The following is a 24,481-nucleotide window of genomic DNA, read 5'->3' on the forward strand; positions in this document are numbered from 1 at the left end:
TATTATCAGGGGTGTGGAGTAAGGAAACTTGCCCAATGTTTTGCCCTCGTGGGAATCAAACCCAGGTCTTTCACTTGTGAGGCAAGTGCTCCAATAATAAGTATTATTATTTTTATAGTGATGGGTTCTCACTTGTGCCAGACCTGACTGAGCAAAAGGAATGTATCACGGTGAGAATGTTTTGAATCCACTGAAACAAGTTGTGATCAGTTTGTAACACCAATATTTTCTGTTACAGTGGATGGAAAATGGCAAAAGTGGACCAGTTGGGAATCGTGCACCAAAACTTGCGATGGAGGGAAACAGCGCCGAGAGAGGATTTGCACTGGACCTTTTTTTGGAGGGCTTCAGTGTGACGGATCCTGGGAAGAGTATAGGTTGTGCAATGAGAAGCGGTGTCCAGGTAAATATCTGTGACTGTGAGTGGAGGATTAACAAGTCAGTGTGGTTATAACACAGTTAGTGCATCAGTATCCTGCACTGCAGGATGCTGGTTCGTGGTTACTATTATTCCCCTCCCCTTTGATAGCACCCTCGTATTTTGGCTCAGTTGTAGGTTGAAGCCCAACATTAGATATGAGTCATCATCTAGTCTAATGCTTGTGGAGTACTGAGAGGAGTGCTGCATGGTTGGAATTGCTGATATATGCTGCCTTGTCAGAGATGTAGTCATTTGGATGAGATGTTAAACAGTCTGCCTGTTCGGGTGGATATTAAAGATCCCATGCACTATTGAAAACAGAAGGGAGTTTCTCCTGGTGTCCTGCCCAACACTCCCCCAGAAAAAAAGTTGGTCATTCAATTCATTGGCCGTTTGTAGGACATGGCTCTGCGGCAATTGCCTGTCATATTCAACTGTACCATTCATAGTCACTAAACTTTATAGCAAACCCTGTGAAGTGTTTAAGGCATACTCCAGATATGAAAGGCATAATATCAAATGCAAGTATTATTATGGAGGTTGAACCCCACAGTCTTACTCTTAGGGAACAAACTATGTTTTCTTACAAAATAGCACCACAAGTAACCAGGTTCTAACCTCTGTTCCAGAGCCTCATGAATACTGCCCAGACGAAAACCATGAGTCGCTGGTGTGGACGAAGACACCAGCAGGGGAGTCTGCGGTGGTCAGATGTCCACCAAATGCTGCAGGTAATAGATACTGGGAGGAATGGCCGCCTGCTCATACTGAGTGGGTTTAAACGTTTGTTGATTTCCATTAAAAGAGAGATCGACAGAGACTGAGGTAGACAAGTATTAAGGGGTATGGCAAAAGGGCCGAGCATCGGGATTAAAAGGTCTGCCAACATTTTACAAGCTGGTGGAGCAGGCATGTTGAGTTGAATGGCTCCTCCTGTGTTCCTCGCACTGTTATAGCTTATCCAAGGTTCTGCTGGAACAGAACCAACCTTTGGTTACCTTGGTATTTAAAAACACTAACTTCCTTCTTTGCTGCTCAGGAATAATCCTGAGGCGATGTGTCTTGGACGAAGCTGGAATCGCGTTTTGGGATCCACCGAGTTTCCTCAAGTGTATTTCAAATGACTACCGGACACTTCAGTCGGAGGTATGTGTGCACTGCTTGATATTCTGTTGTGAGACTGATTTTAGATTTGCTCAAGAGAATGACGAGTGGAACATTTCTTTGTTACATTCCCCCATAATGTTTGTATGTCATTCCTTTTGTAAATCTCTCCCTTCTCCCACCTTCCCACTTGTCCTCCCCTCTGTTACCAGGACAATACGCCACCTGTTAGCTCCTTTCTTTAAATCTCTTCCAACGTCAATATTTTTAGAAATACCTCCTGATGAAGGCAGGTATGGTCACGGAACTACTGTAGTTCATTTACAAGAGTGATTATTACTATTTATGAAACATGCAAATATAATTATTAGTTCCTAATTCCCAAATGACTTAGTAACCTACACTGCCTTGTTGCTGAGCAACCTGGAGATGGAGTCGACTTCACAGTCTGTTTGCCAAAGCCCCTCACATGAGAACCTGGATTAAGCAGTCTTTGAAAGTCTTAGCAATACTGGGGGTCTATTATACATCAGATGTAAACCATCTATAAAGCATGTGTAAAAGTACATGTGCGCAAAAGTCTTAGCAATACTGGGGGTCTATTATACATCAGATGTAAACCATCTATAAAGCATGTGTAAAAGTACATGTGCGCAAAAGGACTGGACATTGCTTACTATTACAAATGTATCATTTTCGGTAGGTGTTAATCCAAGCCGGAGAACAGAGAGTGAAGCTCAACAATAGCAACAACTTGCATATATATAGGCTTGTTTATAATATAGCAGCCACATTGATGTTTGCCGGAATGTTTAAAAAGCCATTTATCTTATGAAAGGTGCTGCGTAAATTCACGTTACTGTTGATACGTTAGATAAATGCAGAGCTCCTTTTAATAACACAGAACAGAGTGGAGCCGAGGTTTATGATCTATAAAATTATAACTCGTGATGTAGGGTGGCATGATGGAGGGTTTGAATGCATATGTATCCATGCATATATATCCCACCCAACTCCACTGGTGTGTGGATCAGTGGAAGGGGTTAAGTATAAAAGTTCAGATAAAAGTGACTGATTGCGGACTGGATGTTTACACTGCTGTAAATTCCTGATAACTTGTCATTCCAAAGGGAAATGGCTCAGTAACGAGTTATCAGGAGAGGCGAGTTTCCTTCTCAAAAAATATAATAAATTGATCACTCAATCCATGACTGTTTGTGTGAAACTGCTGTGTGCAATTGGCTGCCGGGTTTTGCCCAGAACATACACAATCACTCCACTTTACAGTATATCCTGTGAAGCTCTTGGAAACGTCTTGAAGACACGATAAGGCGCTATATCAAATGCAAGCATTATTATTATATATATTTCGCCCACAAATATACAGTCAATTCACTTTATAGCATATTCTGTGAAGCGCTTTGAGACGTCTAGAAGACATGAAAAGCGCTATATTAAATGCAAGGATTATTATTATATATGTAACAGGCCAAATTGCTCCCTGCGTGTAAACTGGATTTGCACAAAAATTAAAATTGGCTGACTTCTGGGTCATTAGATCTCTGTCAATTGTCACGTCCTGCTATACCGCATATGTGCAAAACAAGAAGTGATGCTGACAGCAGCAGTTTTATTACAAGAAGGTAAAATGGTTGGCTTCACTAGGTCGTTGCCGACATCACTTCCTGATTTGCTGCTTGTGCAACGAACATGAAAGTGATATCAGTAATGACCTAATATCTTGGGAGTCAGCAATTTTGTGGGAAAAGCCTGCTGCACATATTCACGGCAAATTGAACCAGCAGTGTAACCACGTTTTAAGCAAAGTAGCACTATTGTGAAGCGTGTTATAACATATAAATATAACAGGAGGCTGCACTGTATGAACTGTTATACAGTCAACACGTTGCAGCCACATTATTTTTCTTCTCTCTCGCTTTGTTATTTATTGGTCCTTTTAACCGCCCCCCCCGCCTTTTAGGATAACCAAACCCAGAATCATTTACCAGCCAAAAGAATGTCAGGCAGCCTTGTGTCTCAGATGCTGACAATATGGTTTTGTAACTAGTTGCTAGGAGGTGTGTGACAGCAGCTCTGGTATGACTCGCCCTCGCAGATTTCTTTCCTCCTCTGTCTACAATGCCCTTTGCCGGTGTATACTACATCCTCTCCCACGATGGCATGGCCAAGTTCTGAGCACCTCGAAGAAGGCACAATCACCAAAGCTCCTCAAGGGTCCAAAGAAGAAGGGCAAAGTGGATAGGAACAGAGCATCTGCTGAACAGAAAGCGCTTTTCAGCGTTTGCTGTTAAGAGTAATGATTGTATTTTGTAGCTTAATGCAGCAGACAATTTGGGCATGGCTATGTCCTACAAACTCCATCAAGTGAATGGCCAATTTTAATTGGGGATTGTTAGTCAGAAGATCGGGAGAAACTCCCATCTCTTTTTAGATAGAGAACTTTAATGTCCATTCGAACAGGCAGTTGAGTTTCATGTCTCATCCAAAGGACAGCACCGTGACAATACAACACAAGCCCAGCACTGCACTGAAGTGTCAACCTAGGTTATCGGACTTCAAAGCCCTGATTCAGAGGTGAAAGTTCTACCACCTGAGCCAGGCTGCTCGACAGACACCAGTGTTTATAATTGAGCACACCAGACAACTAATATACAGCAGTTTTCTACAAACAGCTAGGAGGTGAGTAATCAATTTAATTGGAGGATTATTGGCCCGGATATAGGGAGAAACTCTCTTTTCAAGCACTGTTGCAACATCCTAAACAGAAAGGCTGGATCTCGGTTTAATGTCTTATCTAAAAGATGACACTTCCAATGATGCAGAGAGAACCCCAGCACTGCATTGGAGTGTCAGCTTGGATTGTAAGCTCAAAATCCCCATCCAGAGCTTGAACCTGTAACCTTCAGACTCAGAGGTGAGAGAGCTACAAACTGAGCCAGGCTGACAAGTAATATACCTTTGACTTGCAGACAAGGGAGTATCTATCCAAGGCCCAGCGAGGCTTGATGAGCGAAGGGGTGTCGGAAGTCATCAGCAACCTTGCGGACATCTCAGAGGGGGGGACCAGCTACAGCGGGGACATTGTAGCCTCGATGAACATTCTGAAGAACATGACCGACATATTCCGGAGGACCTACTACACCCCGACAGCTGGAGATGTACAGGTCAGACATCACTCATCAAACAGCACCGTGACAGTAAAGGTCGGGGTAGGGGAGGGGGTGGTCTAATTGAGCAGCAAAATCACTAAGTCATGGATCCTTGTTGAGGGTGAACTCTGATGGAAAGCAGCTTAGAAGCCAATTCCCTGCTACGCAATGGGAGTCTGCTTTGGCTGTGTTTATGTCCTGGGTTTCCTGGGTGGGGGGGGGGGGCAAAGCTGTGTTCCATTGGGTTACACTTTGACACACATGCACAGGATTTGACTGTTAGGAACCAGATTTACACCTCCTCTGCAGGTCTGCCTGTTTCATTGGACTGAGCAGTGGGTACAGACCCCACCACCACATGGACCTCAGTTAGGCATTAGGATGATTAGATAAACCACAGTGTCCTTTTCAGTTCCTCATTACAATGGCACCGGTTGTTTCACTGAGACAGATAACCAAGGACAGATGGCTAATAGGGGTAATAATGCAGTAAGGAAGAGAGCTTGCTCTCCCAAGACTGGAGACAAAGCCAGAAGAGATCCAGAATTCTCTCTGGCCTTTGAGACTATTTCGTCTTAGAATTTATGAATGCACAAAATTAGGGAAATATCTTAAATCTGATCTTAATTTGGAAACCGGCTCTCTTGAAGAACCGTGGAAAAATGTTTTAGAAATTCAGACTGGATGTAAGGGTTTTCCCTTACTGCTTAATGTTGGGTTAAAATAGAGAGTGCTTTACTCCAGTTCATGCCAACAACGCTGCGAAATGTAATCCATTACGCCAACTCTGCCATTCCCTCCCCTTCATAAAGTGTAATAAAGTCTTCAAAAGAAACATTTCGCTTCACATTCACAGATGACCCTTTAGCACTAACCTTGGCTTTCTTGCTTCTGTGTCCACTGCACAGAATTTTGTTCAGATCGTGAGCAATTTGTTGTCGGAAGAAAACAGAGCAAGATGGGAAGAGGCTCAGCTGGTAAGTAGAAAAGATTGGCTCTTGACAAACATTGATGGAGAATTGCTACTCGCAAGAACATAGCATTTGTAAAACTAACAATGAAACATTATAGTATGAGATGAAAGGTTAAGGTACATGGTGAACGGTTATGGTACGAGTTGAAAAGTGCAAGGTATGAGGTGAAAGCATATGACTGGTCACCAGGATGTACATTTGAGTCCAGGTGTTATTTAAAAAATGGCTTGATGCTGTAATCGGAGGACACTAGGTGAGTATTATGGAAAGGTTTGAATGCATTACATTTCTCAGCTTCTGTGGATCGCTTTTTTGAGTAAGGGGCATCTCAATGAAGGAAGAAATTTGCTGCAGTTTAAACATGTAGGCGTATCCTGGCTAAACATCCTGTTGCTATGGTTACCGTCACCGGTGAGTCAGCTTGGGTTCAGGACTTAATAATAGGATTGTCGTGAGATTGCGCGTTGATATTTTTAAAAGAAAAAAAACACAGAATGCGTCTGTGATCAGCATTAAGTACTGGTCGCCTGGAAACAAATCAGAGAAGAATAGAGACCATGTTAGTTAGTGGGAATATTTATCACCTCTCGCCACCATGCTCCCATGCCCCTGTTGATTCTCTCAATACTTGGCTTTGAGCTTGTGACGTCTCCGAACTATGTTGTCTCTGTTATATTTTTTTGCAGACGGGCCCAAACTCAAGGGAAGTGATGCAGACAGTCGAGTTGTTCATTGATGTCATTGGCTTTCGGATGAAAGACTTCAGGGATTCCTACATAGTTACCCAAAATCTAGGTGCGCCAAGGTTTTTCAATTCGCTTTACAAACTGATGGGAGAGCATTCGGGGTTATCAAACCGATTGATTTCATTTTCACATTTCACCCTTCCCAAACTACCTTCCTCTTTCCCCACCCCCTCCCAAAACCACATTTGGGAGAGGAGAAGGTGGGAGGGAAGAAACTGAGAACTTGCATTTTTTGTAAATACTACTAATCTTTATGTTTGATGTAGCACCTTTCATGTTGGGAGGACAACCCCTTGGGACATTCTTCAGACTTAAAGATGCTATATAAATGTAATTTGTTGTTGTTGACATCTCAGCGCTTTATTGGAAAGTGACGGTGTATTTTGTAGGTGAACACACAGTTTCCATTTCCACACATCATTGTTCCACAAACAGCTATGAAGTGAATGACCAATTTCATTTCAAATAATTCCATAGGATCTTTAACGTTCACCTGAACAGGCAGATGGGACCTTGCTATGATGTCTCATTTGAAGGACGGCATCTCCAATACTGTATTGGAGCGTCATCCTAGACTGTGAGCAAAAAGTCTTAACGTGAAATGACAACCTTCTGACTCGGAGGCAAAAGTGCTAACAATTCCCAACCTGCTTCTTTTTTCCAAACAGTGCTACTTTAATACCAACAAAATCTTGCACTGATATACTGCCCTCTACACAGAGAAGCACCTCAGACCGCTTAACAGTGGTGGAGAGCCTGACTCCGAGATGGCGAGGGGGAGGTGGCCGTCAGCACGGTCGAAGAGGAAGGTTTTCAGGCAGGTCTTGGAAAAAGGGAGAGGGGTCAAGGAGGAGGGAATGAGGGAGAGTGTTCCAGAGTTTCAGGACATAGTGGCTGAAAGCGCGACCTCCGATGGTGGGGCAGAGAAACAGCAACAACAAGATTTCATTTATAGAGCGCCTTTCACGTCGGGAGGACGTCCCAAGGCGCTGGACAGTTGGGTCGGGACCTGAGCAGGGGAAAATGGTCAGGGGGAGGGAAGGGAGGGGTGAGGAAAGGGAGGGCCAGTGCCAGTCAAGCAGAGACACCGGGTGGTGGATTGGGAGTGAGGAGGTCGGAGAAGAAGTGAGGTGCCAGCGAGTGAAGGGATTTGAACACGAGTGTGAGGATCTTGAAGTCGAATACCCACCTGAATAAGCAGACAGACATCATCATCTTAGTGATGTCTCTCACCTCAACCTTCATGGTTCTGCCCTTGAACAGTTCTGATTCTACTTCTCACACGGTCTCCACTTTATCTCCACAAACTGCTTTTCCTCCAGCCCCAGCACTGTCTTATGCGGAGTTCCTCAGGGCTCTGTCCTTGGTCCTCTCCTTTTCAATATCTATATGCTCCCTCTTGATAACATCATCTGCAGACATGGGGTCAACTTCCACATGTATGCGGTGACACCCACCTCTATCTTTGCCTCTGCCCTCAACTGCCCTCCTGAGTGGCTGTCAAACATCAAGTCCTGGATGAGAGCTAACTTTCTACAGTTGAACATCAACAAGATTGAAGCTCTCCTGATTGGCTCCCGTCAGCGCATCCACACCTCAGGCACTGACAGCATCACCATCCGTGGATGCACACTCCACCTCACTGAGCCAGTCCAGAAGCTTGGCATCTTGTTTGACCCTCACATATTCTTTCTACCCCACATTCATGCCATGACCCGCTTTGCTTTCCTCCACCTCCGCAACATTGCCCGGCTCTGCCATTCTCTCGCACTGCAGGCCTCCAAAACCCTCATACACGCATTCATAACATCCAGGCTTGACTATGCAAACTCCCTGCTTGTCGGCCTCCCCAAATCCTCTCTCCATAGCCTGCAGATCATCCAGAACTCTGCAGCCTGTGCCCTCTCCCACACCAAACTCCGCGACCCTATCACCCCCATCCACACCTGACTCCACTGGCTTCCCACCCCACTCCTCACCTCAGCTCTTCCACACCCCACCCCACATTGCAGGCGAGGGCAGAGGGGGTGGCAATGAGGGTGGCGCCAAAAGGGGTGGATGTGAGGTGAGGTTAGAGGAGAGAGACAAAAGCAGAGATGAGAGCGGGGGGAAGAGCCGAGGGCGGATGGGAGAGGAGAGAGGCAAGAGCTGGGGGAAAAGGTGAGGGCGGATGGGGAGAGGCGAGGGGAGAGGGCGCTGATTGTGACAACCTGTCACCTTGGCTCAAACCCAGAAAGTTCATAACTTGGCAAAAGAAGAAGCCGTAAAATAACTCCATATCACACCCACCTTGAAATCTCACATTGTGTTGTCAAATCTCGGCGTGAGCACTATTTTTAATCCCGATTAGCAGCATTTTCATTAGAATGAGCTAACAGTGTGTGTAAAAACAATTACAGACTGCAGGAGAAATGAAAAGGCTGCCACAGCGTTCAAACCCTCAATTAAATTATAGTGTCATTATTGACTCCCTCACCCTCCTGTTTTCTACGTGTGTTGTGTGTGGGGGAAGAATGACTCACCAGCACAAACACCTCAGCCTCCCTTCCCTACTCAATACACGCAACAAGTCACTACTACAGGCTACAAGTGTCAGCCTGTCTCAGTGCGTAGCACTCTTGCTTCTGGGTCACAAGCTAGTGGGTTTAAGCCTCATGTTGAGAATCAATCTAAGATAATAATAATCCTTGCATTTAATATAGAGCCTTATCACATCGTTGAGACATCTCAAAACTCTTCACAGAATATACTGTAAATTAGAATATATATTTTGTGGGCGAAACGTGGGAGCCAATTGCGCACAGGATTGTCCCACAAACAGTTGTGGATTTAGGGACCAAATTATAATTTTTTAAGGGGAAAAGTGATCTGCTAATCGACTAACAACTGGGTTCCTACTAACTGCTAGGTAATCAGAGCAGTGTGGAGTAAGGAAACTTGCCTAAGGTTTTGCCCGGGAATTGAACCTGGGTCTTCTTGCTCACGAGGTAGTGCTCTAACCACTACTCTACAGAACTCCACAGTGTCCCCCGGTGCTGTGAGAGCACTGCATTGTCAGAGGTGCTGTCTTTCAGAGGAGACGTTAAAGTATAACGATTATGTATTGTGTAAGCAAATGCATAGCCAATTTGCCCACAGGAGCGCCTCACAAACAGCCACAAAGTGAAGGATCAATCTGGAGGATTGCTGGCCAGAATATCAAGAGAAACTCCTTCCTCTTTTCAAATAATGGCCTCAGGATATTTAACATCCACCTGAACAGGCTTACATCAGGACCTCATCTAAAGGACAGCACCTCCAACAATGCATAGGAGTGTCAACCTAGACTGTGAACACAAAGTCCCGATGTCAGACTTGAACTCACAACTATCTGACTCAGAGGCAAGAATGCTATGAACTGACCCAAATTGATACCCAAATAAAACCAAGTTGAATATAAAGTATTTCTTTTGTCTCCACCCCCAGTGTTAAGTATTTATAAACGTCCAGCCATTGGGGCTACGGACATAAATTTCCCAATGAAAGGTTGGAGAGGAATGGTGGACTGGGCCAGAAATTCTGAAGATAAAGTTACTGTTTCGAAGAATATCTTTTCGACACGATCCTCAGGTAAAATAAGATTTTATTTACTTCTTTCCTGTTGTTCATAATCCCTCAACTCTAACCAGAGAGCTGTTGGCGTGAAACCTGCGTTAGTTCTATTAGCATTCCAAATGTTGAGAAAAGTTTGATAACTACTAGGTATGAGGAATGCTATTCAGGTGTGTTCTTACCAGACTGTAGAAAGTGCCTGACCCTTCCCTACCCAGCTGCCTCGCACAGCATACAACCAGCAGAGGAATCTGGAGCAGGAACCCTGGCTGATTTTCCCCTCCCTAAACTTGGGAAGGCTGCAGTGAATTTAGCCTCCACATGAAGCCTTGGCTGAGACCAACAAACATGGGAATTCAAACCCATCTCCATCCTCATAATAAACTCACTTGATTTCAGAGATCATTTGTAGGATGATTGAGGGCCACTGGATCAAAAAAGCAACTGGATAAGTAAGAGAATTATCGCAAAGCCACTCGTATTTAACACTTTAAATATCCAGAGGATTTACGGGGTATCACAAAAGGGCAGGGCATTGAGACTAAAAGAAAGACCTGCCAATATTGTATAAACTGGTAGAACAGGCTCAATGGCCTGAATGGCCACCTTCTGTTCCTATTTTCCTATTATCACTCCCCTCACTCATTATTCCTACAATTTAGGAGCATACTTGTTTGGTGGGGTCACCAATGTCATGTCAGATCTCACATTTTTTTCCACCGCAAATATTGGTGTGGATCTCTGATGGTGCAGATCTTCTTTCATTTGTAAGTCAGCATAAAATGTCTTTGTCTTTACAGACCAGGACGACTCTTCAGTCTACGTGATAGGAACTGTCCTGTACAGGAACCTAGGGGGACTCCTGGCTCTTCAGAAGTAAGTCTCTTTGACCTTTCAGCCAACCTGCCCTGAAAAGGTTAAACTCAAAACTAAATTGATAACACTCAAAGATGTAACAATATAATAATCATTCTTGCATATGGTATAACACCTTATCATGTCATGAGAACATCTCAAAGTGCTGCATGGAATTTACTGTAAAGTTTAGTGACTGTATTTTGTAGGGGAATGCGGTAGACAATTTGTGCACATCAAGGTCCTGCTCGCATCCATGAAGTGAATGACCAAGTCATTGTCATTGTCTGCAGGATGCCAATAGCACAGATGAGTTGAGTGGCTGCTATATTTTCCTGTGTAACAACATTCACCTTCCCGTTCAAATTCTGCTCCGAAGGATATCGCTTAGGTAAAAAGGAGTGGTGGGGTCTCGCTTGGAGCATAAACAATGGCACAGACTGGTTTGAATGGCTTTTTGCTGTTCCCTGTTATTCTAGGTAACACGTCGCTCTATGTAACGTGTTGGTCTATGTAAATTAAACAACTTGGCATAGCTGGATCCTGGGTTTACAGGTGCAGTAGCATTGCTCCTAATTGTGGTTGCACTTAGGGGTTAACAGATGGATTTTACTTGTATTCTAGGAACAACACAGTGCTGAATTCCAAGATTATCTCTGTCATCATGAGACCATCTCCAAAATCTTTACCCAGCCCTTTGGAAATTGAATTTTCTCATCTCTACAATGTAAGTCTCAACTTTACCTATGCATTTACATTATGTAAGTCTTAACATGGTTGATGGAGAACACACAGTTTTTGTTATTATTGTTTTGTTTTCAAATGAGCTGTGTTGCTTGGATTCATTTATCAAACTTATTTATTAAAATAAATATAAAAATGACATAAACCAAAATTAATTGTTGGCGTTCTTGTCTGTCGGGTGTGGCTCGTTAGGAAGAGTTTTGATCAGAGGTTGGTGGAAGAATATTCAAGCCCCCATAGTCCTGGCTGACACTCCAGCCCTCTACTGGGGGGAAATGGGAGGAGGGAAGAGAGAGTGCTGGATTGTCCCTGGTTACCTGTCCTCATTATTCCAACTCTCTGCTCGCTAGACTCCTCAATTCCTCACTAGAAAGACTGCAGCCTACAGAGAGCTCAGTAACGTGTTCTGTCCCACAACAGACTCCCCATCACTCTATATTCGAACTGTGTAAAGTAGCGATAGTTACAACAACCAGATCTGTCATTGAAAAGGACAGAGTGTCAATTGTGAAATTCTTTACAGTTGAAGCATCTTATCTTACAGAAATACACAAATTCCTCAAATCAAGTGTTTCTTTTGTCTGACAGGGAACCACAAACCAGTCGTGCATTGTTTGGGATGAGACTGACACGTAAGTTTCTCACTTAAAACACATTTGAAAGCAATGAGAGGGGAAAGCGAAACAGAGTGTTTAGCTTTTATTGAACATTTCGGTGCTTTCTTCGGGCGAGAAAGCAAAGCGTCAGTCTCGATTGTGATCTAAATGCAGCATTTGCCATGAAGTCCTGGTTTGCATTTTCGATCCCTTTCTTCCGTATGAAGCTTGCCCTTTTCTTGATCTTGATGTTGTCTGTGCATTGAATGATAAAAGCAGCTTTGGTGATGTGTCTGCTGTGTTACGCTTGATACTACGGCTGGAGGTTGAACACAATACTTTTGACTGTGGTTGACTGGTGTTAGTCCTGAAATTGCGCTTTGCAGTTCTAAACCTGTTTCCTCTTGTTCTACTGTCTCAGTGCATCCAAAAATCGTGTTCTGGTTTTTCCCTTTCCCTTTCAATCCCATTTAAAATGTTGTACATCTCTGTAAAATCCCATTTATGATGTCTCCTGTAACTTTCCATTTGTAATCTTGCAAAACAGACCAAGATTAAATGGGAAGGAATTCCAAGATCTATTTCCTATTACAGTTATACGGTTATAGATATAGAAGTGAAGTGAAAAGCGCTATATCAAATGCAAGGATTATTAGTATTATATTATTATCCCCTTTCAAGGATTCTATTGATTTTAGCCTCAATAACCACTTAAACTAATGAATTCCAAACCCTGAATTAAAAATCATGACACAATGCCCCGTAATTTTCCCCTCTCTATTTTGTTCATTCTCACTCCCCTTATTTCCCTCATTCTCCCTTATTTATCTTTTGTTCTCTTTCTCGTTCTTTTGACTTGTCAACTTTCTGGTATTATATTATTGTATAATATTAATAACAATAATTCTGAACCTCAAGATTCCCTAATGATTTATAAATGCTGAATGTGAGCCTCAAAATCCCTCATGGTCCTAGTAAAATCCCATCACCTGGGACCCCAGTTTAACGTCTCATCCAAATGACAGCATCTCTAACAATGCAGCACTTCCTTAGAACTGTATTGGAACGTCAGTCTAGACTGTGAGTCTAGGGTATCAAATCAAAACCTTCTACTTCAGAGGCGATTGCGCTACCAACTGAGTCAGGTTGACACGTGGGTTAATAGCCTAAAGAGGCTGCCACTAGATGCATATCACACACTGAGAAAATATTTCTTCAGAACTCTTAGAACACAGAGCACCACTCAGATGACTCTGCGAATTGTGAGATGCGCTTAATTTGAGAGTTTTGGCCTGTTGAGCGGCACAGCACGGTGACGGATTTTGCAAGATATGACTTTCCACTTGATGGAAGAGCTCACAGGATTCAAGTTTATTTTTGAACAGCAATTTGACACCATGAAAATTCAGTTTTCCATTTATCACAGAACAGCTTCTTGGGATCGCTCTCCAGGCACTGAGCAAGCAAATTGCTTCCTGCTGGATTTAGTAGCAATGGGTATGGATATTAAATTGTATTGTGTGGGTGAAGACAAATTCCTTTCAATTGAGGCAATATGAGCTCAGCTTCCTGTGATGTGCTTTGCCATTTTGTGACACTGATTAAACTCTGCTGGTGGTATCCAGGCAAGCAAGTACAGGACAACCCCGTTACAATGCTTATAATCACAGTTGGGTTGTGGACCTTGACATTTTCTTACCAGTAAATCGCAATTGCGGCATCAAAATCTCATTGCAAAACAAAGGCGAACTTTCGGGTTATTGGGTTGCAACTTACGTCACTTCCTGTGACTTAATGACTGGAAGTTGGCCATTTTATCGTGCCTCTTTAGAATACAAGACCTGACGAGGGTGGATTGAAAGTTTCTTTGTATTGCTATGGAGGTGTTAAATGGGCAATACACATATTGAGTTTACATAGATTTTCTTAAAAAACTTTGTTTTGCTACTGCGACGTTGAAACATGAAACATCTTAAAGAGAAGGGAGTTTCTCTTGCTTTCCTCACCAACAATCCACCAGATCAAACTGTCATTCACTTCATAGCTGATTGATGTACATTAGCTGTTGCATTTGCCTATGAAATACACAGTCACAACAGTTTATAGAGGTGCTTTGAGACCTTATCTTTGTTTTGGACAGCCAGGTCTTTCAGTCTGGTTCAGATACTCTTAAGCATGGTGATGGGTTTCCGCATGTGTCAGACACCCGACTAACCAAAAAAAGGCACAGACCTTTTGTCATCATATCAAAATGCAAGGATTATTATTAATTTTGTCTCCACACAGCTGTTGGCTTTCATGCAGAGGGCAGGAAATGACATCCAATACGAAGTTAAATCTCTCTTTATAACAGGCCTTCATGCACGAAATTTGGGTTTACGGACCCGAAACTGTTCATTATAACAGGGTGCTCCTGTATATCTGGTTTATTTGACCTATGTCTCAATTATTGCTTGAAAATACGGTGATCACTCATTAGCATTTAGATAGATATTTCAGATTAAGTTGACCTTTCAGATTAAGTTGCCTATTAGGATATTTTACCGAATTTCAACCAAGCTACTTATCAGAGAGTCAAGCGGCATCAAAGAGGAGGAGTGCACAGCACAAGAAATTTTAATTGCAGCCCACTAATCGTTCATAAAAGTAGCCCATTCTTAATAAACTGTGCTGATGTAGTTTCTAAAAGGAGAGTTTTGAAAGTTTGACTAGCAGGTTAAGAGTAGGTGGAATTTCATGGGGCTTCGATCCCATGAAATTCTACCCAGTCTTAGCCTGCTTGTCTGCTTCACCTTATCATGGTGATATATATTTTGTAGGATTTAGTCCCTACATTAAGCTGTAAGGTATTTTTTGTCTTCTTTGTTTCAGCTTTGATCCTCTGAGGAGACTTAAACCCTTTGCTCGACCATAAAATTAACTTTTTAATCGATTGAGTGGATTTGTTTCCCCCTTCCTCCCTCTACGCAGCCTTTTGAGTCAACCAATAAAAGGTATTTATTTTGAGCTGAAGAGAGCAATGTGGATTTCCACTTCTTATGAGGCACAATGAGTCTTGAAAATAAACTCCTAACAAAAAAATAACACCCCTGACATTGGGACTAAATTTTGCTGATTAAAAAAAATTGCTCATCTGAGATTCGAGAAAATGGCTGGTGCTGGGATCTGGAGAGGAAGAAACCACTTATACAGAGGGTTGTGCTGCCACCTAGTGGGCCATCATTTGTACCGGCATTAAATGAAGAATGCCACAAAATATTTACAAGAATTTGAAAAAGAATTCCCAGACTGCTGGAGTCAACCAGGAAAAACTAAATAGAGCAAGCTTTCCACTGCATCTTCAGCTAGGACCACCCTACCTTCTAGGGATCTGGCTTGTAGGGTGAAAAGTTGCTGAGTGGGAAGAATTCCTGCCTTGAGTGACCTCCCTAATTTTGACAATGTCTCTGCTTCAACAATAATAATAATCCTTGCATTTGATATAGCGCCTTATCATGTCTTCGAGATGTCTCAAAGCTCTTCAAAAAATGTACTGTAAAGTGGGCGAAATGCAGCAGCCAATGCGCACAGCACTATCCCACAAACAGTTGTGGATTGAGTGACCAAATTATTATTATTAATAATTATTATTTAAGATTGCATAGAATTGTGGAAAATACTTAAATTCCAAAGCCATTTTTGTACAAACTGTGGAAAAGCAGTTTCTGAACCAAAACCGAATCAAAGAATGTTCCACCTTTCTACGTTCAACACTCAGCTACAAGCAATAATTTGTAGCAGAGATTTCCACTGTCTTCTGTGCAAAAACAACAAAAACAATTTACATTTATGTAGCATCTTTCACACTGGGATGAGGGTGTCTCAAACTCCTTGACATAGCTACCTGAGAGCCCAAGCTGGTGGGTGTTGGGAGCCGAGTGGGAGGGAAGAAAGATGAACGATAGCCTGCTCAAAAAGATAGGTCTAATGGCAGGTTTTGAAGGCAGGGAGAGACAGAAGGAGGGAATGAGGGACTCCGGGATAAAGTTCCAGAGGGCGGGCAGAATGGCTAAAAGTTTACCCGGCAATGGTGATCTTGTGGCAGGTCAGGTGAGATGTGTGTATCAGGTCAGTGTATGATGAGCGGAGGGAACAACCAGGGCAGTAGGGTTGCAGGAGGTCACAGAGTTGGAGTGGGGCGAGGCCGTGGAGGGATTTGAAAGTGATCAAGCTAAGCAGATTGTGCAAAACAGATTCAAGCTGCAGCAATATCCTTGAAGCCAAATGGAGACGTGATGGTCAATGAACAGCACCAACCTGTGCCAGCATGAGAGCGAGCTGGGAATTAATTGGGACTAGGAGCTGTTCTTTTCTGCGTAACATCTTAATTGTTGACATGCAACAGAGAGAAGCAGTTCTGCCCCCACACCGCCCCGCTACCCCCCACCCACCCCACCCCCCCGCACTTGACAAGGCACTCCGTGAGATTTTTGTTTAATTAATTGTATGAATTATACCAACAAAACATCAACATGGCATCTGCAGATTCCTTTGACAGTGAAGGATATAACTCTGCACCAAGATGCAAATCTTGTTTACCAAGCATTCATCTATGTGTTGTGTAATGCACACCAAGGGCAACTCTCTCATAAATGTATAAATCTTGCTAGTCGGAGTGGAGCTTCCTGGCTCAGTCGGTTGCATTGTCGCCTCTGAGGCAGAAGATTACGAAGCACTTTGAGCTCGTGCAGTCTAGACTGCCATTCCAATAGAGTGCTGAGGGAGCACTGCAGTGTTAGAGGTGCTGTGCTTGCATGAAATGTTAAACCGACATCCCAACTGTCTGCTCAGGTAGACAGTAAAGATCCTATGCCTTAACACTCTGCTATACCAGAAGTTATTTGTATTACTTTATAGTACAAGGTGACCAAAAAAGTTGTGATACTATTACAATGTCTAATAAGTCTAAAATAAATGATGATATTTTTGAGTTTCTTTAGATAATAGACAGTTATCAAGTTTTTTTGTTCACCCTCTATATCCTGTGCAGCCATCCTCCTTGAGTAAAATATACTGTATTGAATGCAAAGATTACTATTTTATATTTCTATGTAGCTAGGCAGGCATAACTTATGTGTGCACTGCTCTATGTTTCATGAGCTGCTGGAACCTTGTCACACTATGATTATTCAACGTAATAATGTTGCATTGGTGTAAATGTACTTCAAGGCTCATGCAAATATTTTGCAGAGCTTTCTCTTGAAGTATTTGCCTGCTGTTGTGTGACATTCACTCGGGAAGGAATAAATGAGTTGGGTTGAGTCCAAGCCCATTGTGTGACATTGGAATGAGCACCCTCGATGATCTCTCAATAGCTTTTTCTCATTCCGTGCTTATGTTCTCAACGGTAGCGTGTATTTAAGTCTCTGGTAAGCAGCATTTATTACAAATTAATAATGCACATAGAACATTTTATTTTTAACAGAATCGATTACTCAAAGGATCAGCGCACAGGTTAACAATGTCAAAGTTATTGTAACTTTATGAATACATTTTTTGTAGTTGAAGCATCACAGGTTCGTGGAGCTTTAAAGTTCGAATTGAAAACAATTGAGAGAAAGTTTTCGAGCCACAGCAGGAGGTGAAGGAGTAGATCACTCAAGAGCTAGGGTTCTTCCCACTCCTGACGTGAAAGGCACTATATGGATGCAATTTGTTGTTGTTTGTTTATTGGCTCCTATTGCAAGCCAAAGCCCAAATGGTTCTAGCTGGTCGGGAAGCTGTACTGTTGCTCATAGCAAATTAGTTCAACTCCAGCAGTGTGTCAGAAGGGAGTGCATGTATGAGGGAGAAAGGAAAAGAGGAGTATGGGAGCCATGAGAGTGCCCACAATCCTACTTGAGATCGCCCTTCGCATGAAATTTTAAACACAAGCTCCTGTCTGCTTGTTCTTCAGATTGAAAAGAAAAGGGATCTTCTCCCAGTGTCCTGGCCAACAGTCCTCCTGTTAAATTTATCCATCACCTCATGGTTGTTTGTGGGACCTTGCTAGCACAAAAAGATTGCTGTGTTTGCCTAAAAATTACATTTGACATTTCTGTATGATACGGTGCTGTAGTAACACTGTGAGTCTTCTGTAACTAAATGGATAGGGCTGGTCCCTTCTCCCAGGAATGTAGAATCATTGCTGTTATAACTCACAAGTAAGAGGTGGTCACAATATCCAAAGAGTAGCTTGTCTCTGCATCCGTTTTGCTCCATGAGATGTTTCAATGTGATAGGACACAATATCAAATGCAAAGATTATTAACTTCAGGAGTGACTATCCTACTTTTGGGGAGAGGGGAGATAAGTAAAGCTTCCTTGGAGTTGAGCTGGTTCCAAAGTTGTGTGCTTGGCAACAGAATGCTTGAATCAAGTCAAAACTCTGATTTGTTCGTGGTAGTCTGGTTCCTGAGCCAAGCGGTACTTCAAGGAATTGTTGATGACAGACTAGCCATTCTGGCTTATTGGTAGGACTTCAAAGAGCAAATTAGTGACTGGAGGTAGGAACTCTTCCCACTCAGCTCCCATTAACCCTGTAACCCAAAGCCTTAATGGGTAGGGTAATCACAGCTGGACAAGCAGTGGGAAGCTTGCCAGATGGTGCTTTCAATGTGGTTTTAGCTGGTCAAATTCCAGCAGTACCTCATTGCACACTCTGGTGTTCCAAAGCCTTGGTCCTTGCCAACCCATGCCTAATACTCTCTTGAATTAGGTAAGAAGGGTGCATCCCTCCAGATTGTGCATTCCATTCCAGTTCAGTCAGCTTTGTTATTGTTAAGCATGATGATGGGTTCCTGCATGTGTCAGACACCTGGCTGACCAAAACAAATTCATGAGACATCTGTTGTTGTCACAGTTCTCTCCAGTGGCAATCTGCACTTTAACAGAGAAAGGAGATTATTATGTCTGAATCTGTTCTGATTGTCTGGGGCGATAGTACCATAGACTAGGAAAGGCACTAGGACCTGAGGTGAACCTTGGCTCGATTTCATTTTCATTTGGCTTCTTGTTACTTGGCTTTGGTTCAGAAGGCTTTGCCTTCTGCTGCTGCAGACCTGCCCCCACATGAGCTCAATGGAGATCAAACAATGAAGGGATCTGGGAATAGGAGAATGGAGGAGCTGGGAGGGGGATGGAGAGTACACAAGGCAGAGGAAAAGGTAACATGAACCAAGTGAAGCAAAAAAACAATAATAATGTACATTTATATAGCGTCCTTCAAGCAAGGTAGCATCTCAGATCACTTAACACTGGTAGAACTTGATGCTGAGCTGGAGAGAGGAGAGGTGACCATAGGCATGGTTAAAGAGGAAAATCTTCATGTGCGATCTGAAGAAGGGCAAGGAGGCGGCAAGATAGAGGGATTGAGGCAGAGAGTTATAGAGTTTCTGGGCATAATGGCTGAAAGCACAGCCAAGCGAAGGGGCGGGTAGAGGTGAAGGTGAACATGTCAGAGAGATAGAGAGGTGCTATGGAGTGAATTGATTTATAAATACGTGTTTGGATTTTGAAATTGTCCACCTGACTAGGCAGACAGGAGCTTAATTTAATATCTCATCCAATAGATGATCCTTCTGACAATGCAATGCTCCCCCAGTATTGCATTGGAGGGTTAGTAGATGTTATGAGTTCAAATTGTCAACATGGGGCTTGTTCCCCCACTCACAGTCACGGCCACCCACTCGATTTGGTGATCACCCGGGGCCTCAGTGTCTCGGATGTCACTATTACCGACAAGGCCATCTCTGACCACCACTTCATCTCCTTCACCACCTCCACCCCCCTCCCCACCTCCACCAGACCCACCACCATCTTCTACCGCCCTTGGAAGAAGTTACCCCCACAATCCCTAACCGATGCCTTGGAGTCCTCTGAACTCCTCTCCCTCTGGCCTTCAACCCTCACCGACCCCTCTTCTCCTCTCTCCCTCCTCCACAATACCCTCTCCTCCACACTCGATACTCTTGCCCCCATCACTTCCCGCACTGTCTCCTACTCCCGCTCCTCCCCCTGGTACACCACCCACCTCCGCTCACTGAAAAGCCAGGTGCGGGCTGCTGAACGCACCTGTGTCAAATCTGGCCTAACGGTCCACCGACAAATCTGGCTGGACCTCCTCAAAATTTACCGCTCCACTCTAGCCTCGGCCAAGTCGTCCTTCTACTCCAGGATAATCCTGGAGGCGAAGAACAACCCCAGGCTACTGTTTTCCACCACAACCCGACTCCTCCGTCCCCCCCGCCACCCCGCGCAGGTCATCTCCTCCAACCTTCACTGCGAGGAGATGCTGGATTTCCTTGAATCCAAGATCAAGGGAATCCGCTCCGCGGTCACTTCCCCTCCAACTTCCACCCACCACCCACCCCTTCCCTCCCACACTCCGACTCCTACCCATCCTCCCCTACACACCTTCGTACCCGTTTCCCCACCCTCTGTCACTGAACTCATCCTATCCCTAAAACCAACCACCTGCTCCCTTGACCCCATCCCCACTCCACTCCTTATCTCCCAGCTCCACTTTCTTGCCCCACATATCACTGACATCATCAACCTGTCCCTCTCCTCTGGCTCTGTCCCCATTCCATTAAAAACTGCCATCATCACGCCCACCCTGAAAAAACCCTCCCTTGATGCGTCGCAGCTATCAAGCTACCGGCCCATCTCCAACCTCCCCTTTCTCTCCAAGGTCTTGGAAAGAGTTGTCGCCTCCCAACTGCGCTCTTTCCTTTCCACCCATTCTCTTTTCGAACCCCTTCAGTCAGGTTTCCGTGCTGCCCATAGCACAGAAACTGCCCTGGTCAAGGTCACCAATGATATCCTGACCATCTGTGACCAGGGCTCCCTCTGTCTCCTCGTCCTCCTCGACCTATCGGCAGCATTCGATACGGTCGACCACGCTATCCTACTCCACCGCTTGTCCTCCCACCTCAACCTTCAAGGCACTGTCCTTGAATGGTTTAGGTCGTACCTTTCTCACCGTCTTCATTTCGTCTCGACGAATGGCTTCTCCTCCACCCCCCGCACTGTCTCATGTGGTGTCCCTCAGGGCTCTGTCCTCGGTCCCCTCCTCTTCACCCTCTATATGCTCCCCCTTGGTGACATCATCCGCAGACATGGAGTTAACTTCCACATGTATGCGGATGACACCCAACTCTACCTTTCCTCCTCTACTCTCAACTCCACGACCACCGATGTCCTGACAGCCTGCCTGTCCGACATCGAGTCCTGGACGAGAGACAACTTTCTTCAGCTCAACGTGCGAAAAACCGAGGCCCTCCTGATTGGCTCACGTCAGCGCCTCCGCACCTCAGGCGCTGACACCATCAGCATCCAAGGCTGCACTCTCCACCTCTCAAAGCCAGTCAGGAACCTCGGCGTTTTGTTCGACCCTGAGCTGTCCTTTCTCCCTCACATCCGCACCACAACTGGCACCGCCTTCCATCACCTCCGGAACATCGCCAGACTACGGCACTACCTCACCCCTCACGCTGCTGAAACCCTGGTCCACGCCTTTGTCACCTCAAGGCTGGACTATGGGAACTCTCTCCTCGCCGGCCTTCCCGCCACCTCCCTCCACAAGCTGCAGGTCATTCAGAACTCTGCAGCTCGTGTACTGTCCCGCACCAGGCTTCGGGACCACATCACTCCCACCCTCGCTCGCCTCCACTGGCTCCCCATCCCCCAGAGGATTGATTTCAAGATCCTCATCCTCACCTACAAGGCCATTCACGGCCTTGCTCCCTCCTACCTCTCCAACCTACTATCCCCCTACCTACCTGCCCGTACCCTCCGTTCCTCTGGCTCCGGTCTGCTCCACGTCCCCCGCCCCAACCGCCCTACCATCGGTGGTCGGGCCTTCAGCCTCTCAGCCCCAGGCTCTGGAACTCCATCCCCCAGTGCCTTCGCCTTGCTTCCTCCCTTTCCTCCTTCAAGGCCGGTCTCAAAACCTTTCTCTTTGACCGAGCCTTCAGCTCCCCTCTCGACTCTCTTCCCCCTCCTTGCTCCCTCCCTTCCCTCCCCTTACCCTGACCATTTCCCCCCTCCTCGCTCCCTCCCTTCCCTCCCCTCACCCTGACCATTTCCCCCCAATGCTCGGGTCATGACCCAACTGTGCAGCGCCTTGGGACGTCCTCCTGACGTGAAAGGCGCTTTATAAATGGAATCTTTTGTTGTTGTTGTTGTTGTTGAGCCCACAATTTTCTGACTGAAATGCGAGTGCTACCAACTGAGCCAGGGTGATACGTGGAGGGTTGCGCAGGTTCTAGAAAGCAGAGTATCCGAGAGATAGTGGTCGTATGGAAAATTATTAAAAGGGTATCGGGGAAGTTAAGGCGAGGAGCTGGATGAAATAGATAGCTCTTTGCAGAGAACCAGTACAGGCGAGATAGGCTGAATTGGCTCCATCTGTTGATCCCCGGTCTCAAAGATGAGGAGTTACTCGATAAGTTAGGACTCTACAGCACACCTATCGCGCTGTTTAATATATTTTTTGAAAAAATACATCAGTGGCAATGGTTTGGCACGAAATGCAAAAATGGAAGTGTCAATGCGATGAGTTTAACATGACTAGAATGTGAAAATGCAGAGGAATCTAATCATAGACGTTTAATAGCACAGAAGGAGGCTATTCAGCCTACCTCGCCTGTGCTGGCTCTCTGCAAAGAGCTATCTATTTCATCCAGCTCCCCTGCCTTAACTTCCTCGATACCCTTTTAATAATTTTCCACATGGCCACTAATAATAATGCTTGCCTTTGATGGAGCGCCTTTCATGTCGGGCGGACGGCTCAAAGCCTCTTCACAAGATTTTACTGTAACATTGTTGTTGCCAAGAAGCATCGATTTTAAAGCAGAACAGTTGGGGGGATGGAGGTTGGGGGGGGTTGGGCGATTGAAGAAGGAAATCGCTGGAAGCCTGAGACCTGTTAGTATTGAGCTGATACTCTCCTGTTTTATTGGAAGCGATCCCACGTGGGGTTGGAGAAGCCAATAGAGATGCTATCTCTTTAAATAAATGGTGACAATTGTTACTAATCGCCTATTCAATAACGTCACTTGAGCTTTCTGTTTCCTTACTTCTCTGACATTGCCCAGCATCAAGACAGTGGACTGGTGGGGGGCAGCCAGGGGAATTGGGGATAGGAAGGGAAGTGGGGAGTGTCACTCTGCACGGATCAATGATTGCTTTGTGAGAGTGTGAACAAGTTAGATTAGAGAGATTAATGTCAGAGATTGGTCTAACGCCAGGGAGGGCTGCAGTCTTGGTCGCTGGCTTGGCTTAAAACAGGCCACTGTAAATACATTTTGATTCACCTCTCTTTTTAGTCCTCCTTCCCCACCCCATTACACACACACACACACATGCACACGCAGTCTCGGTCACAAAGCTGTATTGATTTCTATGGGATTTGTTCTCTTCTGGAATGCATTGTTGCCACCGACTTTACCCGCACATCTCTTCCCACTCCCTTTTCAAGCCCCTCCAGTCTATGTCCCAAATCTCTGGAACTCCTTGCTTTAATCCCTCTGTCTTGCCCCCTCTTTGTCCATCTTCAAATCACACCTGAAGACTTTCCTCTTCAACCATACCTTTGAACACTTCCCTTCTCTTTCCAGCCTGGTGTCAAGCCACGCCATTGTTAAGCACCCACGTGAAGGGTGCTTTATATTGCAAGTTATTGTTGTTGAGTAATGGAATGCGTTAGACAATCTTTGTAGATATGGCCACAAAGAGGTGATGAGTTGAGTGTGTGGGTGGTGAGAGGTGAATGAGATTTATGACCGTTCTTTCTCTATCAAACACCTCGCTCCTGTTTTTAACCTGAAGTAGCTTTTGTTGACTATGGCTATTCAGTGCTTAAAGACACTTAATATTAATATTGTCCTTTCATTTATTTTAAGATGTATTAAAAATAAGCCTGATCTGGAATAAATCATGCAAGGTGTAATTTATTAAAGTATTGGATATACTGACTAGTGACTGATGGGGAAAGGAGAAAGGAATGGGATTCGAGTAAATAATTCCAATGGGGAAAGTCAGCACCAACACAATGGGGAAAGAGCAGTGGAATGGAATGGCACTAACAGTAAATAATGAAAAACGCCTGATTCACTATAAAATCAATGCTTCTTGATGACAATGTTACAGTAAAATCCCGTGAAGAGGCTTTGAACCATTTTCCCGATATGAAATGCGCTCCATCAAAGGCAAGGATGATTATTAGGAACTAGCTGTACCCGTTGCAGCTATGCTTGCA

General features: G+C 44.6%; 1 protein-coding gene across 1 annotated transcript in view; it reads left to right on the forward strand.

The window, feature by feature from the left end:
• Positions 1 to 24,481, forward strand: part of adgrb1a (adhesion G protein-coupled receptor B1a) — a 166,409-nt gene that overhangs the window by 88,787 nt on the left and 53,141 nt on the right. The window contains exons 5-14 of the mRNA XM_042331678.1: positions 239 to 403; positions 1,051 to 1,152; positions 1,461 to 1,567; positions 4,516 to 4,710; positions 5,604 to 5,672; positions 6,356 to 6,464; positions 9,881 to 10,024; positions 10,807 to 10,882; positions 11,486 to 11,588; positions 12,194 to 12,237. Coding sequence (XP_042187612.1) covers positions 239 to 403; positions 1,051 to 1,152; positions 1,461 to 1,567; positions 4,516 to 4,710; positions 5,604 to 5,672; positions 6,356 to 6,464; positions 9,881 to 10,024; positions 10,807 to 10,882; positions 11,486 to 11,588; positions 12,194 to 12,237 — 1,114 coding nt within the window. The remainder of the gene's footprint in view (positions 1 to 238; positions 404 to 1,050; positions 1,153 to 1,460; positions 1,568 to 4,515; positions 4,711 to 5,603; positions 5,673 to 6,355; positions 6,465 to 9,880; positions 10,025 to 10,806; positions 10,883 to 11,485; positions 11,589 to 12,193; positions 12,238 to 24,481) is intronic.

The sequence above is a fragment of the Callorhinchus milii genome, unplaced genomic scaffold (genome assembly GCF_018977255.1).
Source record: "Callorhinchus milii isolate IMCB2004 unplaced genomic scaffold, IMCB_Cmil_1.0 Scaffold2, whole genome shotgun sequence".
Taxonomy (NCBI): domain Eukaryota; kingdom Metazoa; phylum Chordata; class Chondrichthyes; order Chimaeriformes; family Callorhinchidae; genus Callorhinchus; species Callorhinchus milii.